Below are 18,390 nucleotides of genomic sequence, written 5' to 3'. Positions count from 1 at the left end.
GGCAAGGAATGTGATCTGTTTGGGGTTTTTTGGGGGGATGTTGTATGAACTGGGCAGTGTGTGTGTATGTGAGAGAGAGAGACTTAAGGGGGTAAGTTACAGTGATCAAGACGGGAGAATGAGAGCTTTACAGGATTTATATACAGGAAGAATAGAAATGCAAGGAAGCAGCAGGAGGAATAAAGGATGACTCCTAGGTTACAAGACTGAGTGACAGGGACGATAATGGTGTGTTCCTCAGATATAGAGAATGGGTAGGGAGAGGAAATAAGACTTCAGTTTTGGCCTTATTAAAGTTTAGATTGATGGTGGTGAGGTCAGTGAGACAGGCTGTGATGGTTTAGGTAGAGTGAGAAAATTCTGGAGTGAAGAAAATTTGTAAGTTCTTCTTTGAGTCCCTGTGGGTATTCTTTGTTGGGTGCACATGCACTCTATGCGCTTGGGACCAGAAATTCTTCAGTAGCGGGGTCCATTGGGCTGCACTGTGCATCTCCTCATGCTCCCAACTAAGGGCATAAAGGACGGCACCACCTGATCACCTCTCCAGATCCTTTCTACTGCTTAAGGTCTGGGATGGAAGTCTCCTTTCTCTGTACTCTTTCCAGCATTCCCACTTGATCTTCAAACCTGTAAATAATTATAAATAGTTTTTATATTTGGATAATTTAGTTAGTTCAGGGACTGGGGAGTCTCCCTCCACTAAATCCCTCACCAGTTGGGGTGCCTACTATGCCCAAAGTTCCAGGCTTCAAACCTTGCCTGTCCTGCCTCCAAGTCTTCCTGGTGAACGACCTGCATGAGAGTTGCCTATGCTGCCTCAGGGAACACACATTCCCTCAAGGTACAATATTTATCATACTTTTCCCCCATGCACCAGGCAGTCTTGTGAATTCAGACTCTGGAGACACCTTGTGGAGCTATTCCTGAGGCCCCATTTTGACTCTGGGCCTTCCACTCCACCTCTTGCTGACCTAAGCCACTGGCTGGCGCCCCTCTAGCTTCAGCATCCACAGGTTCAGAGTCCTCCAGTCCCAAGGACTCTGTGAAACAAAGGCACGATGCAGGAAAGGGTAAACACCTTCACGAGAAGAGGGATAAAACAACCCAAAAATACCCTCCAATAAGAGGTCTACTTCTCCCATTCCTCTGGCACCACCTGAGAATTCACATCTCAGATCAGGGTGCATCTGGAGCTCAGAGAGAAGGGCCAGTACCAATGGTACAAGGAGCTATTAATGCCCAGAAATCACACTCTGAGAGGTCAGGTTCAATTCTGGCACTGTGCAGAGACAGAAGAGAACGTTCTCCCTCTACACTGGCAATACCAATCCAGCAAAAGTCCACTGCTTCTACCGTGGGCACCAGCGAATCTGGTCAAACTCAAGACACCTGCCAGTTCTCCTATGGTGAGCATTTGATACACTCTTCTTGAGGGTCCGCAATATATATGGATCCAGAATCTCTGATCCTCTTGAATCCAGTTCTTCTGAGCGATGTCCCAACTCTGTCAACTAGGTATTCCTGGTCCCAAGATCCAGCCATCTGGTGGAGGCCCCGGCATCATCAGCGCACCACTCACCAACTCCTGTCTCTGATCAGTCGGAGTCAGGTCATGTGATACCACTTACCCTGCCAACTCCTATTCGTGAGACAAAAATGACCTGGCACCAGCAATCTGGTAAAGAACTGTTAGCCCAGTCAGAGCTTCCAGAATTACCTGGATGTTGTCATGACCTCGCAAAGCTGCACTAATGCCCAAGGAACCAATGGGTCCCACTTCCCTATTCCTATGACCTCAGTCACTGGTCATATGAGGGCTTCTGGAATCCATACTTTGGGGCATCAGAGTATGAGGTCCCTGTACATCACCCCTAGCAATGGTTTTCCAGAGAGGAGTCAGAGTCCCCACAGGAGCCTTTGATTGAGGAGACCGTACAGCTGGTACCACTGGATCCACCAGGAGCTTGTTCTTTGTCCTCCCTGAATGAAGTAATGACACCAGTCTCTCCCTCACCTCTGCACAACTACAAGCAGTACCATGAACTCCCAAGGAGGATCACTGAATCTCTTCAGATCCCACTGGAGGAGGTTCAGGATCCTACCCACATACTCCTGGACATCCTCCAGGCAAACCTCCCTCTAAGGTGGCCCTTTGTATCAATGAGACCATTATGGAGTCCATTAAGTCAGTTTGGCACAGGCTTGCTACCTGTACCCTGACCCCTAATAGAGTCAAGACAAAGTATGTAGTTCCCTTCAAGGAAGCAGGATATTTGCTTTCCTACCCTAGTCTTAACTCAGTCGTAGTCCAGGCAGTTACAGAACAGAGTAGGCTGCAGTAGCCCAGGTCCACCCCTCTGGAAACCAAGAGATTGGATCTCTTTGGCAGAAAGAATTTCTCTTTGACCAGCCTATTATTCCACATAATAAATTACCATGTGTTGATATCAAAGCACAGCTTCATTAACTACAGCAAGCTGTTGGAATTTCCTAATAAATTGCCACAGGAATACAGTCCAAAAGAAATCTGATGAGGTTCAACAAGGACAAGTGCAGAGTGCACTTAGGACGGAAGCATCCCATGCACCGCTACAGACTAGGGACCGAATGGCTAGGCAGCAGTTCCGCGGAAAAGGACCTAGGGGTTACAGTGGACGAGAAGCTGGATATGAGTCAGCAGTGTGCCCTTGTTGCCAAGAAGGCCAATGGCATTTTGGGATGTATCTGTAGGGGCATTGCCAGCAGATCAAGGGATGTGATCGTCCCCCTCTATTCAACATTGGTGAGGCCTCATATGGAGTACTGTGTCCAGTTTTGGGCCCCACACTACAAGAAGGATGTGGAAAAATTGGAAAGAGTCCAGCGGAGGGCAACAAAAATGATTAGGGGACTGGAACACAGGACTTATGATGAGAGGCTGAGGGAACTGGGATTGTTTAGTCTGCGGAAGAAAAGAATGAGGGGGGATTTGATAGCTTCTTTCAACTACCTGAAAGGGGGTCCCAGAGAGGATGACTCTAGACTGTTCTCAGTGGTAGCAGATGACAGAACAAGGAGTAATGGTCTCAAGTTGCAGTGGGGGAGGTTTAGGTTGGATATTAGGAAAAACTTTTTCACTCGGAGGGTGGTGAAACACTGGAATGCGTTACCTAGGGAGGTGGTGGAATCTCCTTCCTTAGAAGTTTTTAAGGTCAGGCTTGACAAAGCCCAGGCTGGGATGATTTAGTTGGGGATTGGCCCTGCTTTGAGCAGGGGGTTGGACAAATGACCTCCTGAGGTCCCTTCCAACCCTGATATTCTATGATTCTATGATTGTGGACGAGCGAAAACTGGTCACGAGATCTTCCATCCAAGTGTCCCTTGTGCAGTGAACACTGTGTCACATTCTAGAGCTACCTCAGTAGACGTGAGATGAGCTTCATGGTTGCAGGCCTCAGGGTTCCTTACGGAGGTGCAGGTGATGGTAAAGGATCTCCCTTTCAAGGACAACATTTTTAGTGAAAAAATAGGTGTCCTTGCATACTCTCAAGGACTCTCGTGCTACCCCCACTCCCTGGGGATATATATCCCAGCAGCCCATAGAAAATATTTCAGGCTTCCTCCTCCTAGATACCACCTGAGTATTTTTTCTGGCAAAGACTTCTGAGCCCTCCAGAAAATGACAGAGGGTCCAGCATGGCAGACATGCAGCACCACACTCCTCCTCCCTTCAGCCCCAGCCAAGAAGGCATTTTGATGGGAGGTCGAAGAGCTATCAATAAGTCTCTGTAACACCTGTTACCTTCTCCCCATTTGGTGGCTGCCTAGCCCATTTTCTTTCGATGTGGCACCTTATCAAGTTGGACACATGGGTCTTGGACATCATATTGACCAGCTACACACTAGAGTCCCTGTCTCCCACCCCCCTCCAAAGCCCCAGTCACCATCTATTTTCAGAGACCCCCCCCCCCCTCATGAGAGGATTCTCAAACAAACAGCTGAGGTCAATACAGCCTGTACCCCCCCTCGTCAAAGGGGGAAGGAAGGGCTTTGACACCAGATATTTCCTTACCCCCACCCTGCACCTTGGATAGCTGAATGTCTCGGGATGACCACTTAAGCCTCAATAATCCCCTCCCTGAATGAAGGCTATTGGTTTGTGGCCCTGGATTTGAAGGACATGTATTTTCTCAATTAGATATTTACATAGGTCACAGGAGGGTCCTGTGGTTCACTTTGGGTGTAGAGCACTTCTGGTACAGTGCCTCTCGATGGGCCTAAGGGTTTTTACTAACATACTCGCTGTGATGGCTGCATGACTTCGCAAGCAAGGCAACCTAATATTTCCCTACCTGGATGATTGGCTTCTCATGGGTCAGTCATATCAAGCAGCGAACACCTCCTCACTTGAACTTTTTCATGCTCTGGGGCTGCAAGTAAGTGCAGAAAAGTCTACATTAACCCTTACACAAGTTATAGAATTTTTTGGAGTGAATCTCAACTCAACCAGGGCAAGAGCTTGCTTACCTCAAGACCAGATCTTTGCTATGAGGGATCTCATTACCCAGCTTCATCTCAGCCGTCAGACGACAACCTGGTCCTGCCTGGCCCTGCTAGGCCATATGTCCGCATCCACCTCCCTATTTACAAGGCTACATTTACAGTGCTTTCAGAACTGGCTTAGGATGGTCTATGCTCCAAGCAGAGACTCCTTGAACAAAAAGGTCTCTCTTCCCCCGAATGTGCTTTTGTCGCTTACCTGGTGGAAAGGAGAAAGTGGCGGGGGAGGGGGCGTCCCCTGAAAGACTCTCATCGTGGTTGCCTACCATGCTGGGATAGAGAGCACATCTAGACAATCATACAGCTCAGTGTTCCTGGTTTCTGCAGGCATGCATGTTGTATATCAACCTTTTCAAGCTTCAAGCAGTTCACGAGGCATGCGAGGCATTCCTCCTCATTAATCGGTCTACACACGTCCAAGTCAGATCAGACATGACCACTGTGTACCACAGAGGTCTGCCCCACTCTGCAGAGAAGTGGTCCAGCTGTGAAACTGGTGCATCTGGCATCAGACTATCCTTTTGGCAGTACACAATCCACCCATCAGTAATGTAGTACATTTTCTGTCTCTGGGATACCCCATCCTGAGACCTCTTTGCAAACCAGCAGAACAAAAAGTGCCAAGCATATTGTTCCCAAGCCACCCAAGGCTTCAGCATCAGAGGGTCACCTCCCTGATGCAATGGTCAGACTTGTTAAGGTACACCTTCCCTGCCATACCCTTTCTACCTCCCATCCTCGGGAAGATCAAGTTGGATGAGGCAGCACTGATCCTGATAGCTCTCTAGTGGCTGCGAGAATTCAGGTTCACCACCTTCCTACAGTTGGCCTCTCGCCCATGCATTCACCTTCAGTCGTTCCCGCACCTACTGTCTCAGAATAGAACACCTGCTGTCGCAGGGCCGTCCATCTCAGTGCAGCTTCCCTCCATCTGGTGGCATGTTTTTTGGATGGACGAGCATCCTTAACAATAGCAAAAGACCCTCTACAAGGAAGTGCTGTGCCACCAAGTGAAATGGGTTCTCCCTGTGGTGTCAGCAGCCCTGAGGAATCAGTAATCTCTCTAAATTTGGAATATCTTCTCTCGTTGAAGATATTGGGCCTGTCTATCCGGTCCCTAAGTATACATTTGGCAGCTATTGATGCCTTCCATCGTCCAGTGGAGGACGTCTCTGTGTTCACCCATCCCACTACTGTGAAGTGCCTGAAAGGTGTCATAAGCCATTCCTTCCTGTATCTAAACCTGTCCCTGTTAGGGACCTGAATATTGTTTTATTCCCCATTCTTATGAGCTGACCACTTGAATGCTTAGGATATGTCTACACAGCCTGCAGCAGCCAACCTCCCAGAGTTGACAGATTTGGGCTTATGGGGCTCACGCTACCATGCTAAAAATAGCTGTGTAGGTGTTATCGCTCAGTCACCTAGGGTGAGCTTCAGAGCCTGAGCTCCAGCCTTAGCCACAACTTCAAGTGCTGTCTACACAGCCATTTTTAGCGTAGTACCCCAAGCCCCACGAGCCGGAGTCTGTCACTCAGGGCTGAGAGGCTCACTACTGCCGGCTGTGAGGACATAGCCTGAGCCTCCTGCTCCCTTCTACACCTGTATATGAAGGTTGCCTTCCTGACAGCAATCCCATCTGCTAGGAGAGTAAGTGAGCTTGGGGCCCTTATGGCAGAGCCTCCATGCATAGTCTTTCACAGAGATAAAATATCTTTAAGGTTACACCCCAAATTCATCCGCAAGGTGCCTTCTGAATTTCACCTAAACCAAATGGTTCACCTTCCCATATTCTACCCAAAGCCTCACCATAGCTTGAAGGACAGGAAGCTCCACTCACTTGACATACACAGGGCTCTGGCCTCTACTTACACAAGACAAAACCTTTCTGGAAATCTCCAAGGTTACTTGTCACTCTTGCTGAAAGAATGAAAGGGGAAGCTGTCTCTTCCCAAGGACTGTCTCTTCCCAGTGGATTTCCACCTGTATCCTCTTTGGTTATGATCTTATGGAAAGCCCTCCTCAGGCTGTCGGGACCCACTTGATTAGAGCAGAAGCAGCCTCGGTAGCTTCCCTGCAGGGGATGCCTCTCAGAGTGATATAGAGCAGCAACTTGGGCCTCCGTTCACACCTTCACTAGGCATTACACACTAGTTCAGGCTTCAGCTGGAGCTGCTCCCTTCGGTTTAGTGATCCTCCAGTCCATGATGCAGGATGTTTCCTTGTACCGTCCTTCTAACTGATGCTGTTTGGGACTCATCCACAGCGAATACCCCTGGGGAGGAGCACTGGAGTTCACTGAGATGTGTGATCCCTGTGGGTATTCACGATCCACCCTCATTCCCCTCTGCTCAGGGTCTCTTTGGATTCATAGTAGAGCTGTGGTGCTTTGGTAGAGCTGTGGTGAGGCTTCATGGTGAGGCTGTTTGTCAGGAGCACAAAGATGCACAGGGTGCAGGTGTGGACCCAGGGACACTGCTGTTGAAGAATTTGTGGTCCTGTATGCATGGAGCGCATACATATCCACAGTGTATACCCATAAGGACCACACATCTCGAAGAATTCCAGTTACTATAAGGTAAATAACCTTCCTTTATCATTATAGAGATGGTAGCTGAAGCCATGGGAGTGGATGTGATAGTACAGAGAGAGGGTGGAAACACAGAAGAGTGTTAGCATCAATACAATTACAAAACAAATGGGTGTTAGTAGCTAGACACGGCCACTCTTCTTGCAAGTGCTATTAACTGTGTTCTCTTTCACCCTTTAGAACTAAAGTGAACATCTGTGAACTATGAGTAAGGCTAAGATTTTGTTACGGTTTTATTTTAAAAAAGCCAGAGACAGGTCATGGGCAATAAACAAAAAATTAATGGAAGCCCGTGACCTGTCCCTGACTTTTACTAAAAATAATTGTGACAAAATGGGGTGGGAGGGGGAGGCCAGCACTCACCACTGCTGCGGCTCTGGGGTCCCCCAGGCGCTCATGGTGGCTCGGAGATCCAAGGCCCACCCACATTGGCTGAGAGTGCCGGGGTCCTCCTCCAGCATCCCACGGCAGCTGGAAGCTGCAGGGACCCCCTACCATGGCTTGGAGCTCTGGGGCTGGCAGCTAGGAGCTGCTGGGGGCACTACTGCTTGTGGCAGCTGAGAGCTCCAGGGCCCCAGCTGACTGAAAGCCCCAGGGCTGAAGTGGAAAATGTGATGGAGGTCTCTGGAATCCACGGATTCCGTGACCTCCCTGATATAATCTTAGCCTTAACCATGGGTGGTGGGTATAAAAGGCCTTCGGGGGGGTGGGGGGGACTAAGCCTCCCCAAACAGGATGCGGTGCACCTCCCTCTGGAGGCATGCCGCCGGCCTGTCACCTTTGGATCGCCACCGCTGAAAAGGGGCCTGGGCCATGGCCCCACCTGCAGTCCACCTCGCTCCCGCATTCCACTCTTCCCCCATGGCCCCACCCACACTGCTCCTCTTCCCACCCCCAGTCTGCCTCTTCCCCCGAGGTCTTCCCACCCACCACTCGTGCTTCTCTTCCCCTTTCACATGTGCCCCGCCAGCCTGGCTCTCGCACTTCTCCACTGCTTCCCCTGTGGGGCCCATCCCGTGCCCGCCGCTCATGCTTCTCCGCCGCTTTCCCCGCCCGCCTCTCAGGCCTCTCCACCACTTTCCCCCTCATCCCCTCCTGCCCACCGCTCACTCTGCTCTGCCGCTTCCCCCACGCACCCCTCTCCCTCACACTTGCCATTTGTGCCCTCTTTGCCCTCTGAGAAGGCAGAGAGGTGCAGGTGATGGGCTGGGGGCCCTGCTGGGGATGGGGGCGAAGAGAGGCACAGGCAGCAGGGGAAGACACGTGAGTGGTGGGGGGCAAGCAGGGGGGGCATGCAGGGGCAGGCCTTGGCGCAGAGCAGGGGGCAGGGCCTTGGTCCGGTGGCACACCCCACTTCTAGGGAGCTTCCAGCGTTCAGGAACAGCCTCCCCAAATGTGAGATTCATGCACCGGGCATGCTTAACTATGAGATATTAGCGGGATATTGAATATGGCTACATTTATGTTTATCCTCAGAGGACATTCATAGATTTAAGACCAGAAGAGACCACTATGGTCCTCTAGTCTGATCTCTTAAGTAGCACTGGTCATAGAATTTCACCCAACGATTCCCACAGTGGAAGGAATTGCTCTTCCCTGCTACTTTGTCTACACTAAGAAATCCATAATCAAAACTCACCCCCACTATACTTTCACCAGTAGAAACTGTAGTGCAAGTAGGGCGTCAGTGCTAGATTAGACACTGGCGTAGATGCCTGAGTCCTGTTTAGACTACAGCTTCCACTGCTTTTATTATTGGTGGCAAGTGATTGCTATGAATTGCTTTCATAGAGTCATAGAGTTTAAATACAGAAGGGCTCATTATATTGTCTAGTCTGGCCTTCTGTATATCAGAGACCTTTAAATTCCACCCATTTTCCCCTATACCTAGCCCAATAACCCGTGTCTGGCTAAAAAAGTTTCCAGAAAGGCATCAGGTCTTGATTTGAAGCCATCAAGAGATGGAAATCTGCCCTTGATAGTGGATCCTTCCCTTGGTCATTTGTTCCAATGTTTAATTATCCTCACTTTTAAAAAATTGTGTCTAATTTTTAATGGAAATTTGTCTTCAGCTTCCAGCCATTAGCTCTTGTTTATGCATTTCTCTGCTAGATTAAAGAGTGCTTAAGTACCCGGGATTTTCTCCTTATGAAGGTATTTATACACTGTAAGCATGTAACCTCTCAATCTTTTTCATAAACTAAACAGATTGAATTCTTTAAGTCTGTCACTGCAAGACATATTCTCCCACCTTCGAAGCATTTTTTTCTGCATCCTTTCCAGTTTTTCAACGTCTTTAAAAAATGCAGCCATCAGAACTGTATGCAGTGTTCCAATATTGGTCAAAGCAATACCCTATACAGAGGTATAATCACCTCCCTACTTCTACTCATTACTTCCTGTTTATATTTCAAAGGACCACATTAGCCTGTTTTTCCACAGCACTGCAGGAGCTCTTGCTTATCCACTATGACCCCTAAATCCTTTTCCAGCAGCTGATCTTTTGGCCACATCAGAAGTCATTGCCTCAGAAGCTAGTGCTTAGACAGTGCTTGTTTTTCCCTTCTGAATTACTTTTTTCTCCTGCTTCTCATTAACATTCTGTTTTTCTTCAAATATTTTCAATGTATCCTAATTCCACACAAGCTCAGTGAGCAAGATCCTTTGGCAGGGTAGACCAGGCAAGCAGTCTTCCCCTCCCACCTGAGAAAAACTATGCAGGTGCCAGAGAGTCACCTGACCTTGAAATCTTTGAGCCATTTGAATACATCTACAAAGCAAAAATAAATAAATTGTGTAGCATGTTACTGTGCTGCAACAAAGTCACTTGTATGGAAAAGGTTACAAGGCTATAATAACCTTTTTTATATCGCCACTAAACACAAAATCCAGCTCAGTGGTTAAGTTTTCTATCTGATTCTGTTTTATTAGGGTAATGGTTTAATGGCCATGATTAATTCAGTGTTTTTATGTGATGAAGCGGGCATGGCTGTAGTTATACATGCTTTGTGAGAAAATAATCGGAAACGCTGAGCTGCCTTGCTTTGCTTAGTAGAGATTGACATGAAAACCAGGAGTTTATTACATTTTTCACCTGTCCAAAACCAAACACTTTTGGAATATTCTACTCCTTTTTATACCCTTAAATTCAGGACATGAAAAATACTATTGATGTCATGAAAACAAGAAGCAGGGAAGGGTGGTATCATGGAGTTACCTTCCTTGAATTATTCTAATTAATTGAATAGCACCTCACCTTTAAAGAAGTTTCGAGCAGGGGGTTGGACTAGATGACCTTCTGGGGTCCCTTCCAACCCTGATATTCTATGATTCTATGATTCTATGAAGTGACCAGCTAAACCCTAAAAATCTGTTTTATTGCCAGAGTAAAGGGTTTTCTTTCAACGACTGCGGTCACCAGAATTGGCCTTACTATTTTATTCTTTTCAGTTCTCCTGTATTTACCTGAACCTAAGATTATTTGATGGAAGCTAGACTGAAAGCTTGAAACATCAGCTCTGTGATCAGCTAGTAAAGCAGCCCAATTTCCATTTTGTTCAAACACTGCTTTCCTGTCTTGTCTGGGAAAGTGTCTGCCAATTCATTTTTCTCCTCTTATCAGCAAAGCGCATATACTGTGCTCATGTTTCTTAATACAAAACAGAGGGAAAATCCCCAAGCTGCCAGGAGGTCTGTTAGTGTAAATACTGCCCAGATCTCTGGTCTCATCCCACTGCATACACTTCATTTGCTCTAAAATGAAAAAGTAAATCTACCTTGCTGTGATCTTGCAAATGTCAATCATTTGAAATTGTTGGGTTTTGATTAAAGGCTTCTTTAAATAGAGAATTTTTATCGTGGGTTCAGCACCAGCAGCTGTATTTGATTTTAAAAGTGTGTTTCAAAATATCTTTGAAGCTCCAGTCCATTTTCAGCCCTGAAATAATCTCCACACGCCTATTGGAGTCTGTTCTTGAATGTTTCAAATGGCAACATGGCCCAGTAAAACTTCCTTTATGATGTATTGTTTACAGAGAGGCAGTTGGTATTTGAAAGCAGTTCAAACCCAGCAAACTTTGTGTTTTCTCTCTCGCTCATTCTCACTCTCTCTGTATGTATGTATATATATGGGATTAGAAGGAAGATAGAAGGGGGCTGGGGGAAGAAGGAAATGGAAAAAGCAAAGTCAGGCAGAGGAATGTGTGAATTCCTGAGAAGAAGGAGGGAGAATACAGAGGAGCATGAGAGGCAGTATGACCGCATGGGAAACGGGGAAGCAGACGTTCAGAGCTAGCAACCAACTGTCAGACAGAAAATAACGTCCTGAGTTCAACTTTTAGAATTGATTTCTTCTGGAATCATTAGTGTCCATGGGTTCTGAAGCGTTTTTCCCTGCCTTACGTCTGCTCCCTGCAGTCCCTGCTGCTCTTGGATGCTTGATCCACTCTGGAAGCTTCTGCTTTAACTGCATGACCCCACAGAAGTGGGGAGCGAGGCAGAGCTACGTGAGGCGGTACCATCTAGTGAAACACATTGGGCTGTCGTCTCCTAACTATGGGAGGTTCTGTACGTTTGTGCATCCAGAGGAACAGAGACACTTTTTCTAAAGTTACTGGAAGCATTCTGACAACTTTTGTGTTTCCAGGTGCTGAAATTCATCCCTGAGTCAGGCCATCCCAGGAGGAAGGGCAGAACCAAGAACAACATGGCCCTAGTGGATATTCAACTGGAGCATCATGAGCGCTGTGATTGTGTTTGCAGTTCAAGACCACCCCGATAAAAACAGAACAAAGCACACTATTTGCAGCTCACAGGACCTTTTATTTTAAGCAGGAGCCATCAAAGGACATTCTTCCACTGATAAGCAAACTTTGCTAGTAGCCTGCATTGCGATAAGCAAAAATGAATGCTGTGTTTCAGCATAGCTATATTGATTAGTGCCATGGCAGCTAAAAAGGTATATCATAGATTTGTGTTTTAGCAGCCAAGAATATAGAATTAAGTTTAGCAATATATGGGGACGGTTGAGATTTTCAAAGTTGACTATGGGACTTAACCGCACAGTTCCCACTGAAGTGTAATCAAAGCTGTGTAGCTAAATCCCCTTGCTGGCAGTGGAAAGTTCCACTGAGATATTTGAGCTAACCTTATATACCTGTCTCTCTCTCACTCTAACTCATCCACATCCAAATTCTGCACTCATTTATACCTGCTCAACTCCACTGAAGTCAGTAGGGCTACATGAATGTAAATGAAGACTGAATTCAATCCAATATTTATACATAATGGTTATCCAGTTTAATCCAGCTCCTAGGTGGAACATCCCCTTGCTCCTTTGAAACACACACATGGCAAATAGAAAACAACATGAAATAAATCTAGTGTGAAGTCAAATTGTGCAGATGGATTCAAGCAACACACTGAAATCAGCTGGTGATTTGCACAAGGATATGAACCTGAGTGCCACCATTTCCCATTGAAGTCCTGCCACCTAGTAAGAGTTGTGTATAATTTCTCAGGATCGGGCCCTTGGACATTTTCTTCTTCCCTGTGTTTCTAGGTAGACAGTCAAAACGGAACATCTTGGTTGCTGAAAATACCCACTCTTCTTGCATGTATATTCAAGTTGGAAACAAAACTTCAGTGTTCTAGCTTTTAGAGAACAGATGAAATATCACTGTTGTTTTGTTTGTATTTTTTAAAGTAAGGAATACTATAACCTTGCCAGTATATACACTAATCTTAGTTGTTTGACTTTAGTAGTATATCTTGCCATGATCAAACTCTTGGCACTGAATATCTCTTGGACTGCATTTTGCTGAGGCATATTAATTCATTACGCCACACCTGTCTTTTGAAAAATTTGTCAGCATTCATTAATTTTCGCAAAAAGAATTATTCACCTCTTGATAAAATAAGCACCTTAAAAGCTACAGCATAGCTTCCTATGCCTATTAAAATATCAACGGGCTCTGACTAAAAAAAAAGGGGGGATGGGGGGAAATGCTGTCCAAACTAGCTTTAAACACTCTGAGATACTGCTCTGAAAGTTGTCCAGTGTAAAAAGTATGCTAGGTATAAATCTGGATCTGGAAGAGAACTGAACTTTTGATTGTGAATGTAATAGAGAAAATGGAGTGGAACATTTAATGGCCATGGATCTCTATTTAATAGTATACTAAAGCTGCATTTGTTCTGTTTTATGTGTGTTGCCTCTGTGTTCTTGTCTGTCAGAAAGAGAGAAGTAGTCTTACAATAGTATTTCATACATTAGCTGAAATTGGCACATGCAATCACATAATATTGAGAACTTTTAAACTATTGGGTTTTAGTAATAAAATCAGAGCTATAGTTAAAAAAAAATGCCCTAAAGTTCTGAATTAGTTCCTTCATCAAGTAAAATCCGTTACCTGATCTTTGTTTTTATAACTTTATCAACCCTTTCCAGAAACGTACCCTATAAATATTGTGAGTATTACTTTCTCTACTCTAGTTGAACATTTGAGATGTTTTTGTTTTGATATTTTAAAAATATATTTATATTAATTTTTCCTCTCTGGCTCCCAAAAGTCTATTTTAAAAGGCACTTGAAGACTGAAATGGGAGGTGATTCATCATTTTTCAAAGCAATTCACTTTAAAGAACAGCATTGAGACCAAAGATTGCCAGATATATTAGTTATGTCAGGGTTGTTCAAAGGCAACTTCATTCTTTTTCTGTCTCTAGCTCAATAAGAAGTGTGGCCAATCTTACTTATTTTGGAAAAATCTGTATTTGACACCAGTACAACCACTCTCCTTACTGGGCATTCCTGACTGAGCTGTGGCAGGAACAGGCCTGGTCTTCAGTTTGTGGATTTTTTTTATGAGCACGTGGTTTCATGTTACTTTTTGCTTTGTCTTATTCATTGATTCCCAACCCTTTGGGAAGCTCTGCCAGTTTATCTGACTAAGTTCTCAGCTGTGCCAACCAAAGACTGCAAAAGCCAATTAAGTGCAGGCAATAATGGTACGCCAGGGCTCAGCACAGAAGCTTTGCATTTGAGTAAGAAGGAATCTAGTGTGAGACGTCAGTGGGACTACTTACTAGTTTAACGTTAGGCATTCGTTTAACTACTTTGCTGAACTGGGGATTAAGTGGAAAAAAAAGCCCTCCTGTTACACTTCGCACTGATTGAGAATCAGTGAGCAAATGGCTACCAGTTGTCATCATTTGCTATGAAGATCATGGTTTCCATGCCACAGGCCAGTGCAGAATAAATAGGATTCAAATTTGTGCTTTGTGTTGAAGTGGTAAGGAGAATAATGTGTAGCGTGACTGAACAAAACAAAGCTTCTAATAAACCATGATCCAAGCTGCAATAACCCATGATAGAGTCAAACAGCAGAAACACCCTAGCTTTTTATTTATTGCCAGAAAATGCAAAGAGGCATGTTTCTCTCTCCTTTATTTTTTCTTTCATTGTACTTTGTAATAGCTTCTACATTTGTAATAGCTTCTACACTGATTATGTATTATTTTTAACTTAAAAATCACCTTTCTTCACACACAAAAAAAACAGCTAGATTTTTTTAATGGTCCAAGGAATTTGAAACCCAAAATATAAATACAATTTTCAAAGGAACCATAAATAGAGCCATAATTTCAAGCAACTCACTACTTTTTTATTTTGTGTAATCTTCTAGGATAGATCGTACTTTCTCAAGTGCAATTTATATATATATTGTTATCAGTTAAATGCAGCTTTTATAGAAAGGCTTTTCTACCGCATTCAATATATAATATTTTTCTTTTTTTTCTTGATGAAAAATAAATACTGCTTTTGAAAGAAGCAATTTGGAGTGATTTTTGGGAGCATAATTAAAAGGTGCACAGATTAACTTGAGGTCAATAACACAAGATGTTTTTGACTGTTTGACCCAGAGAGGATGGAGTGATCTCAGCTAGTGCCTTCAGGAGTGATTCCCATGAGGAGCTTCAGGAGTCCTTGGGACATGAGGGAAGGTGTGACATGCCTTGTTGGAATGATCCAGCACGTTGTCCTCACCGCAGCGGGCCAGCAGAGCCATGGACCCACTGCCTCCCCAATAGTTCCCTGCCCTTCTTTGGGTTGACTGGAGCCCCTGGGGGTCCTAGAAGTGAGCATGTTCTCGAGGCCATAGCTGTGCCTAATTTGTGCCTGAGGAGGGTAAAGAGGGAAAGCTCCTTAAAACCTTTGCACCCCTGTCCCTCACTTAGAGTTGCTAACTTTCTAATTGCACAAAACTGACCGCCACTTCTCTGAGGCCACACCCCTCCCCCATCCCCCCTCCCTCCATCCTTGCTTTTCCAAACCCTCACTCACTTTCACCAGGTTGGGGTACAGGAGGGGGTGAGGGCTCTAGCTGGGGGTGTGGGCTCCAGGGTGGGGACCAGAAATGAGGGGTTCTGGGTGTGGGAGGGGGCTCCAGGCTGAGGCAGGGGGTTGGGGTGTGAACTCTGGGAGGGAGTTTGGGTGTGGGAGGGGGCTCAGGGCTGGGACAGGAGGTTGGTGTGGGCAGGAATGTGGGTTGTGGGTTCTGGGAGGGAGTTAAGGTGCGGAAGGGGGTTCTGACCTGAGGCAGAGGGTTCGGTGTGGGAGGTGAGGATTCCAGCTGGTAGTGCAGGCTCCAGGGTGCGGCCAGAAATGAGGGGGTTCAGGGTCCAGGAGGGGACTCAGGGCTTGGCCAGGGGGTTGGGGTACGGGAGGGAGTGCAGGGTATGGGCTCTGTGAGGGAGTTAGGGTGTGGGAGGGGGCTCAGGGCCAGGGCAGGGGGTTGGGGTGTGGCAGGGGGTGAGGGGTGTGGGCTCTGGGAGGGAGTTTGGGTGCAGGAGGGGTTCTGACCTGGGGCAGGGGCTGGGGTGCAGGAGGGCATTCGGCGTATGAGCTGCTGGTGGCACTTACCTCAGGTGGCTCTTGGAAGCAGCCATCATGTCCGGCTCCTAGGCGGAGCACCAGGAGGCTCTTCGCACTGGTGCATCCAGAGGTGCTGCTCCTGCAGTTCCCATTGGCCGTGGTTCCCAATCAATGGGAGCTGCAGAGCCGGTGCTCAGGATGGGGGCAGCATGCGGAGCCCCTGTGGCCACCCCTGCACCTAAGAGCCGGATGCCATCCACTTCCAGGAGCCACGCGGAGCCAGGGCAGGCAGGGAGCCTGCCTTAGTCCTGCTGCACTACCAACTGGGCTTTGAGTGGTCCAGTCAACAGTGCTGACTGGAGCCACCAGGGTCCCTTTTCAACTGGGTGTTCCAATCGAAAACCGGACGCTTGGCAACCCTACCCCTACTAGACGCAAATGCACATAAGCTGTCCTTCTGCATATAGTTCAATGTCAAACAACCAATTTAACAATGTTCAGTTACTGAAAATTGCTACATGAACCCCCAATATTAGTAGATGTGGGTGTAGCACTGAGACCTTTATTTGGTTTGTACTAAACCCTTACTCAGGCAAACTCCAGTGTTTGAGGGCAAACGCTGATTAAGGGCACCAGGATTTTGCCAAATTAATTCTGCAGCTTGTAACTATAGCATTATCTAATAAAGATACTGGCCTACAATTCTACAATCCAATCCAGCAGCCCTTGCTCACACAAGTAGCCCTTATTCACTTAAGTATCTCCATTGACTTCACTGGAACGAGGTGCATGAGACAGAACTACCCACATGAGCAAGGGTTGCATAATTAAACCCTTATTTTCAGGCATCCTCGTTCAAGAAGGGAATCATGCTTCCTCTTTTTCAACACAACCATCCAAAACTAGAACCATTTCCTAAAAGGGGGGTTATTCCTGGTCTACAATGAACTAAAGCAATGGTGTCACGGAGTCCCCAGGCAATGCTCTGGAACTGCTCCCTACACAAAGCCAGTCAGGACTCTGGTGAAGTCTCCTCTCTTGGAGCAGACTGTCTTCAGGGCAAGAAGCTCACACGGCTTCCACCTTCCTGGGTCTGACCTCAGAGCATTCAGCATCCTCTGCCCCTCCTTGCGCTTCCCACAGCGAGTCCACCCAGGCGGGGTCCTGGGGAAGCCAGAGGGTCCTGCACCCCAATGTCACAGTCAGACGTGACATCTCAGCCAGCCAGTACAACAGAGTTTATTAGATGACAGGAACATTTGTCTAAAACAGAGCTTGTAGGTACAGAGAACAGGACCTCTCAGCTGGGTCCATTTTGGGGGGCAGTGAGCCAGACAACCATGTCTGCACTTCACTCCATGTCCCCAGCCAGCCCCAAACTGAAACTCATTTCAGCCCCTCCACCTCTGGGCTTTGTCCCTTTCCCGGGCCTGGAGGTCACCTGATTCCTTTGTTCTCCAACGCTTTAGCTCTCACCTGCAGGGGGGAAGGGCCCAGGCCATCAGTTGCCAGGAGACAGAGTGTCAGCCATTTATGTACACTGGTCCTTTGCTTTCACAATTACACCCCCTTATCCCACCACCTAGAGACTTAAGAAATGCCTAGGGGAAACTGAGGCACCCCTACAGTATTCAGAGGAAACATTAAGAACAGTCCCACTTCGTCACAAATGTTAATTGGACTTAGAGAAAATATTTGCCCTTCACAAATGCATAGTGTCCCTCAGCTTGTCTGAAACTGAACAACAGCTGCCCAGTGTACAAGGATGGCATGTAACTCTGTCCTTACATTGTTACATAATGGATACACTCTCTAACTTTATCAGATTGTCCTTGTACGTATGTATGTAACAATGCTTTTATAAATATTCTACACCAGGCCAAGCAGTTATATTTCTATTCAGCTGACACAGTGTACGGTATCTATGTTCATTTTGTAACTGATGTCCTTTTGGAAAACTAACCATTTTTTGAAAATGCTGCATCTAGCTTCATTTAGAACATGCAGTATTCTTTCAGTCAACTTAATATACATTCAAAATCCTGTGATACAATAGCATCATACAAATGCCCTTAATATTTTTCTTGCTCTCTTAGGGAATGTGTACTTCCTCAGTTATAGTGCTGCAATGCTAATTCAACAGATGCCCAATTTGTGAGTAGTCTCTTAGGGACTTCAATGCAGCAGTTAATGAATATGCAGAAATTAGTATTGTGATCTCTTAATCTAGGAAATACAACTTTGTTTATTGACAATCCTGTTCAAATATGCTAGGACACAGAACATTTATAATTTATCTGGTTATTGACATTCCTTCAAAATCTGCCTTAAGTGTTTAAAATGCAAATTAGAGCCTGCATTTTCTTGCAAAGACTTCTCTGGCAAA

The 18,390-nt window shown here is 46.2% G+C and overlaps 1 protein-coding gene across 3 annotated transcripts in view; it reads left to right on the top strand.

Moving 5' to 3' along the window:
- PDGFD (platelet derived growth factor D) overlaps positions 1 to 14,854 on the top strand; it is a 194,923-nt gene extending 180,069 nt beyond the window's left edge. Inside the window, exon 7 of one of the 3 annotated variants that reach the window (XM_073338478.1) lies at positions 11,775 to 14,854. In XM_073338478.1, coding sequence (XP_073194579.1) covers positions 11,775 to 11,909 — 135 coding nt within the window. In that variant the 3' untranslated portion in view covers positions 11,910 to 14,854. The remainder of the gene's footprint in view (positions 1 to 11,774) is intronic. The other 2 variants (XM_073338469.1, XM_073338486.1) reach the window with 2 other exon arrangements.
- The last annotated feature ends 3,536 nt before the right edge of the window (positions 14,855 to 18,390 follow it).

The sequence above is a fragment of the Lepidochelys kempii genome, chromosome 1 (assembly GCF_965140265.1).
Source record: "Lepidochelys kempii isolate rLepKem1 chromosome 1, rLepKem1.hap2, whole genome shotgun sequence".
In the NCBI taxonomy this organism is placed as follows: Eukaryota; Metazoa; Chordata; order Testudines; family Cheloniidae; genus Lepidochelys; species Lepidochelys kempii.
The sequence above is the reverse complement of the archived record's forward strand: the minus strand, read 5'-3'. Positions and strand labels throughout refer to the sequence as shown.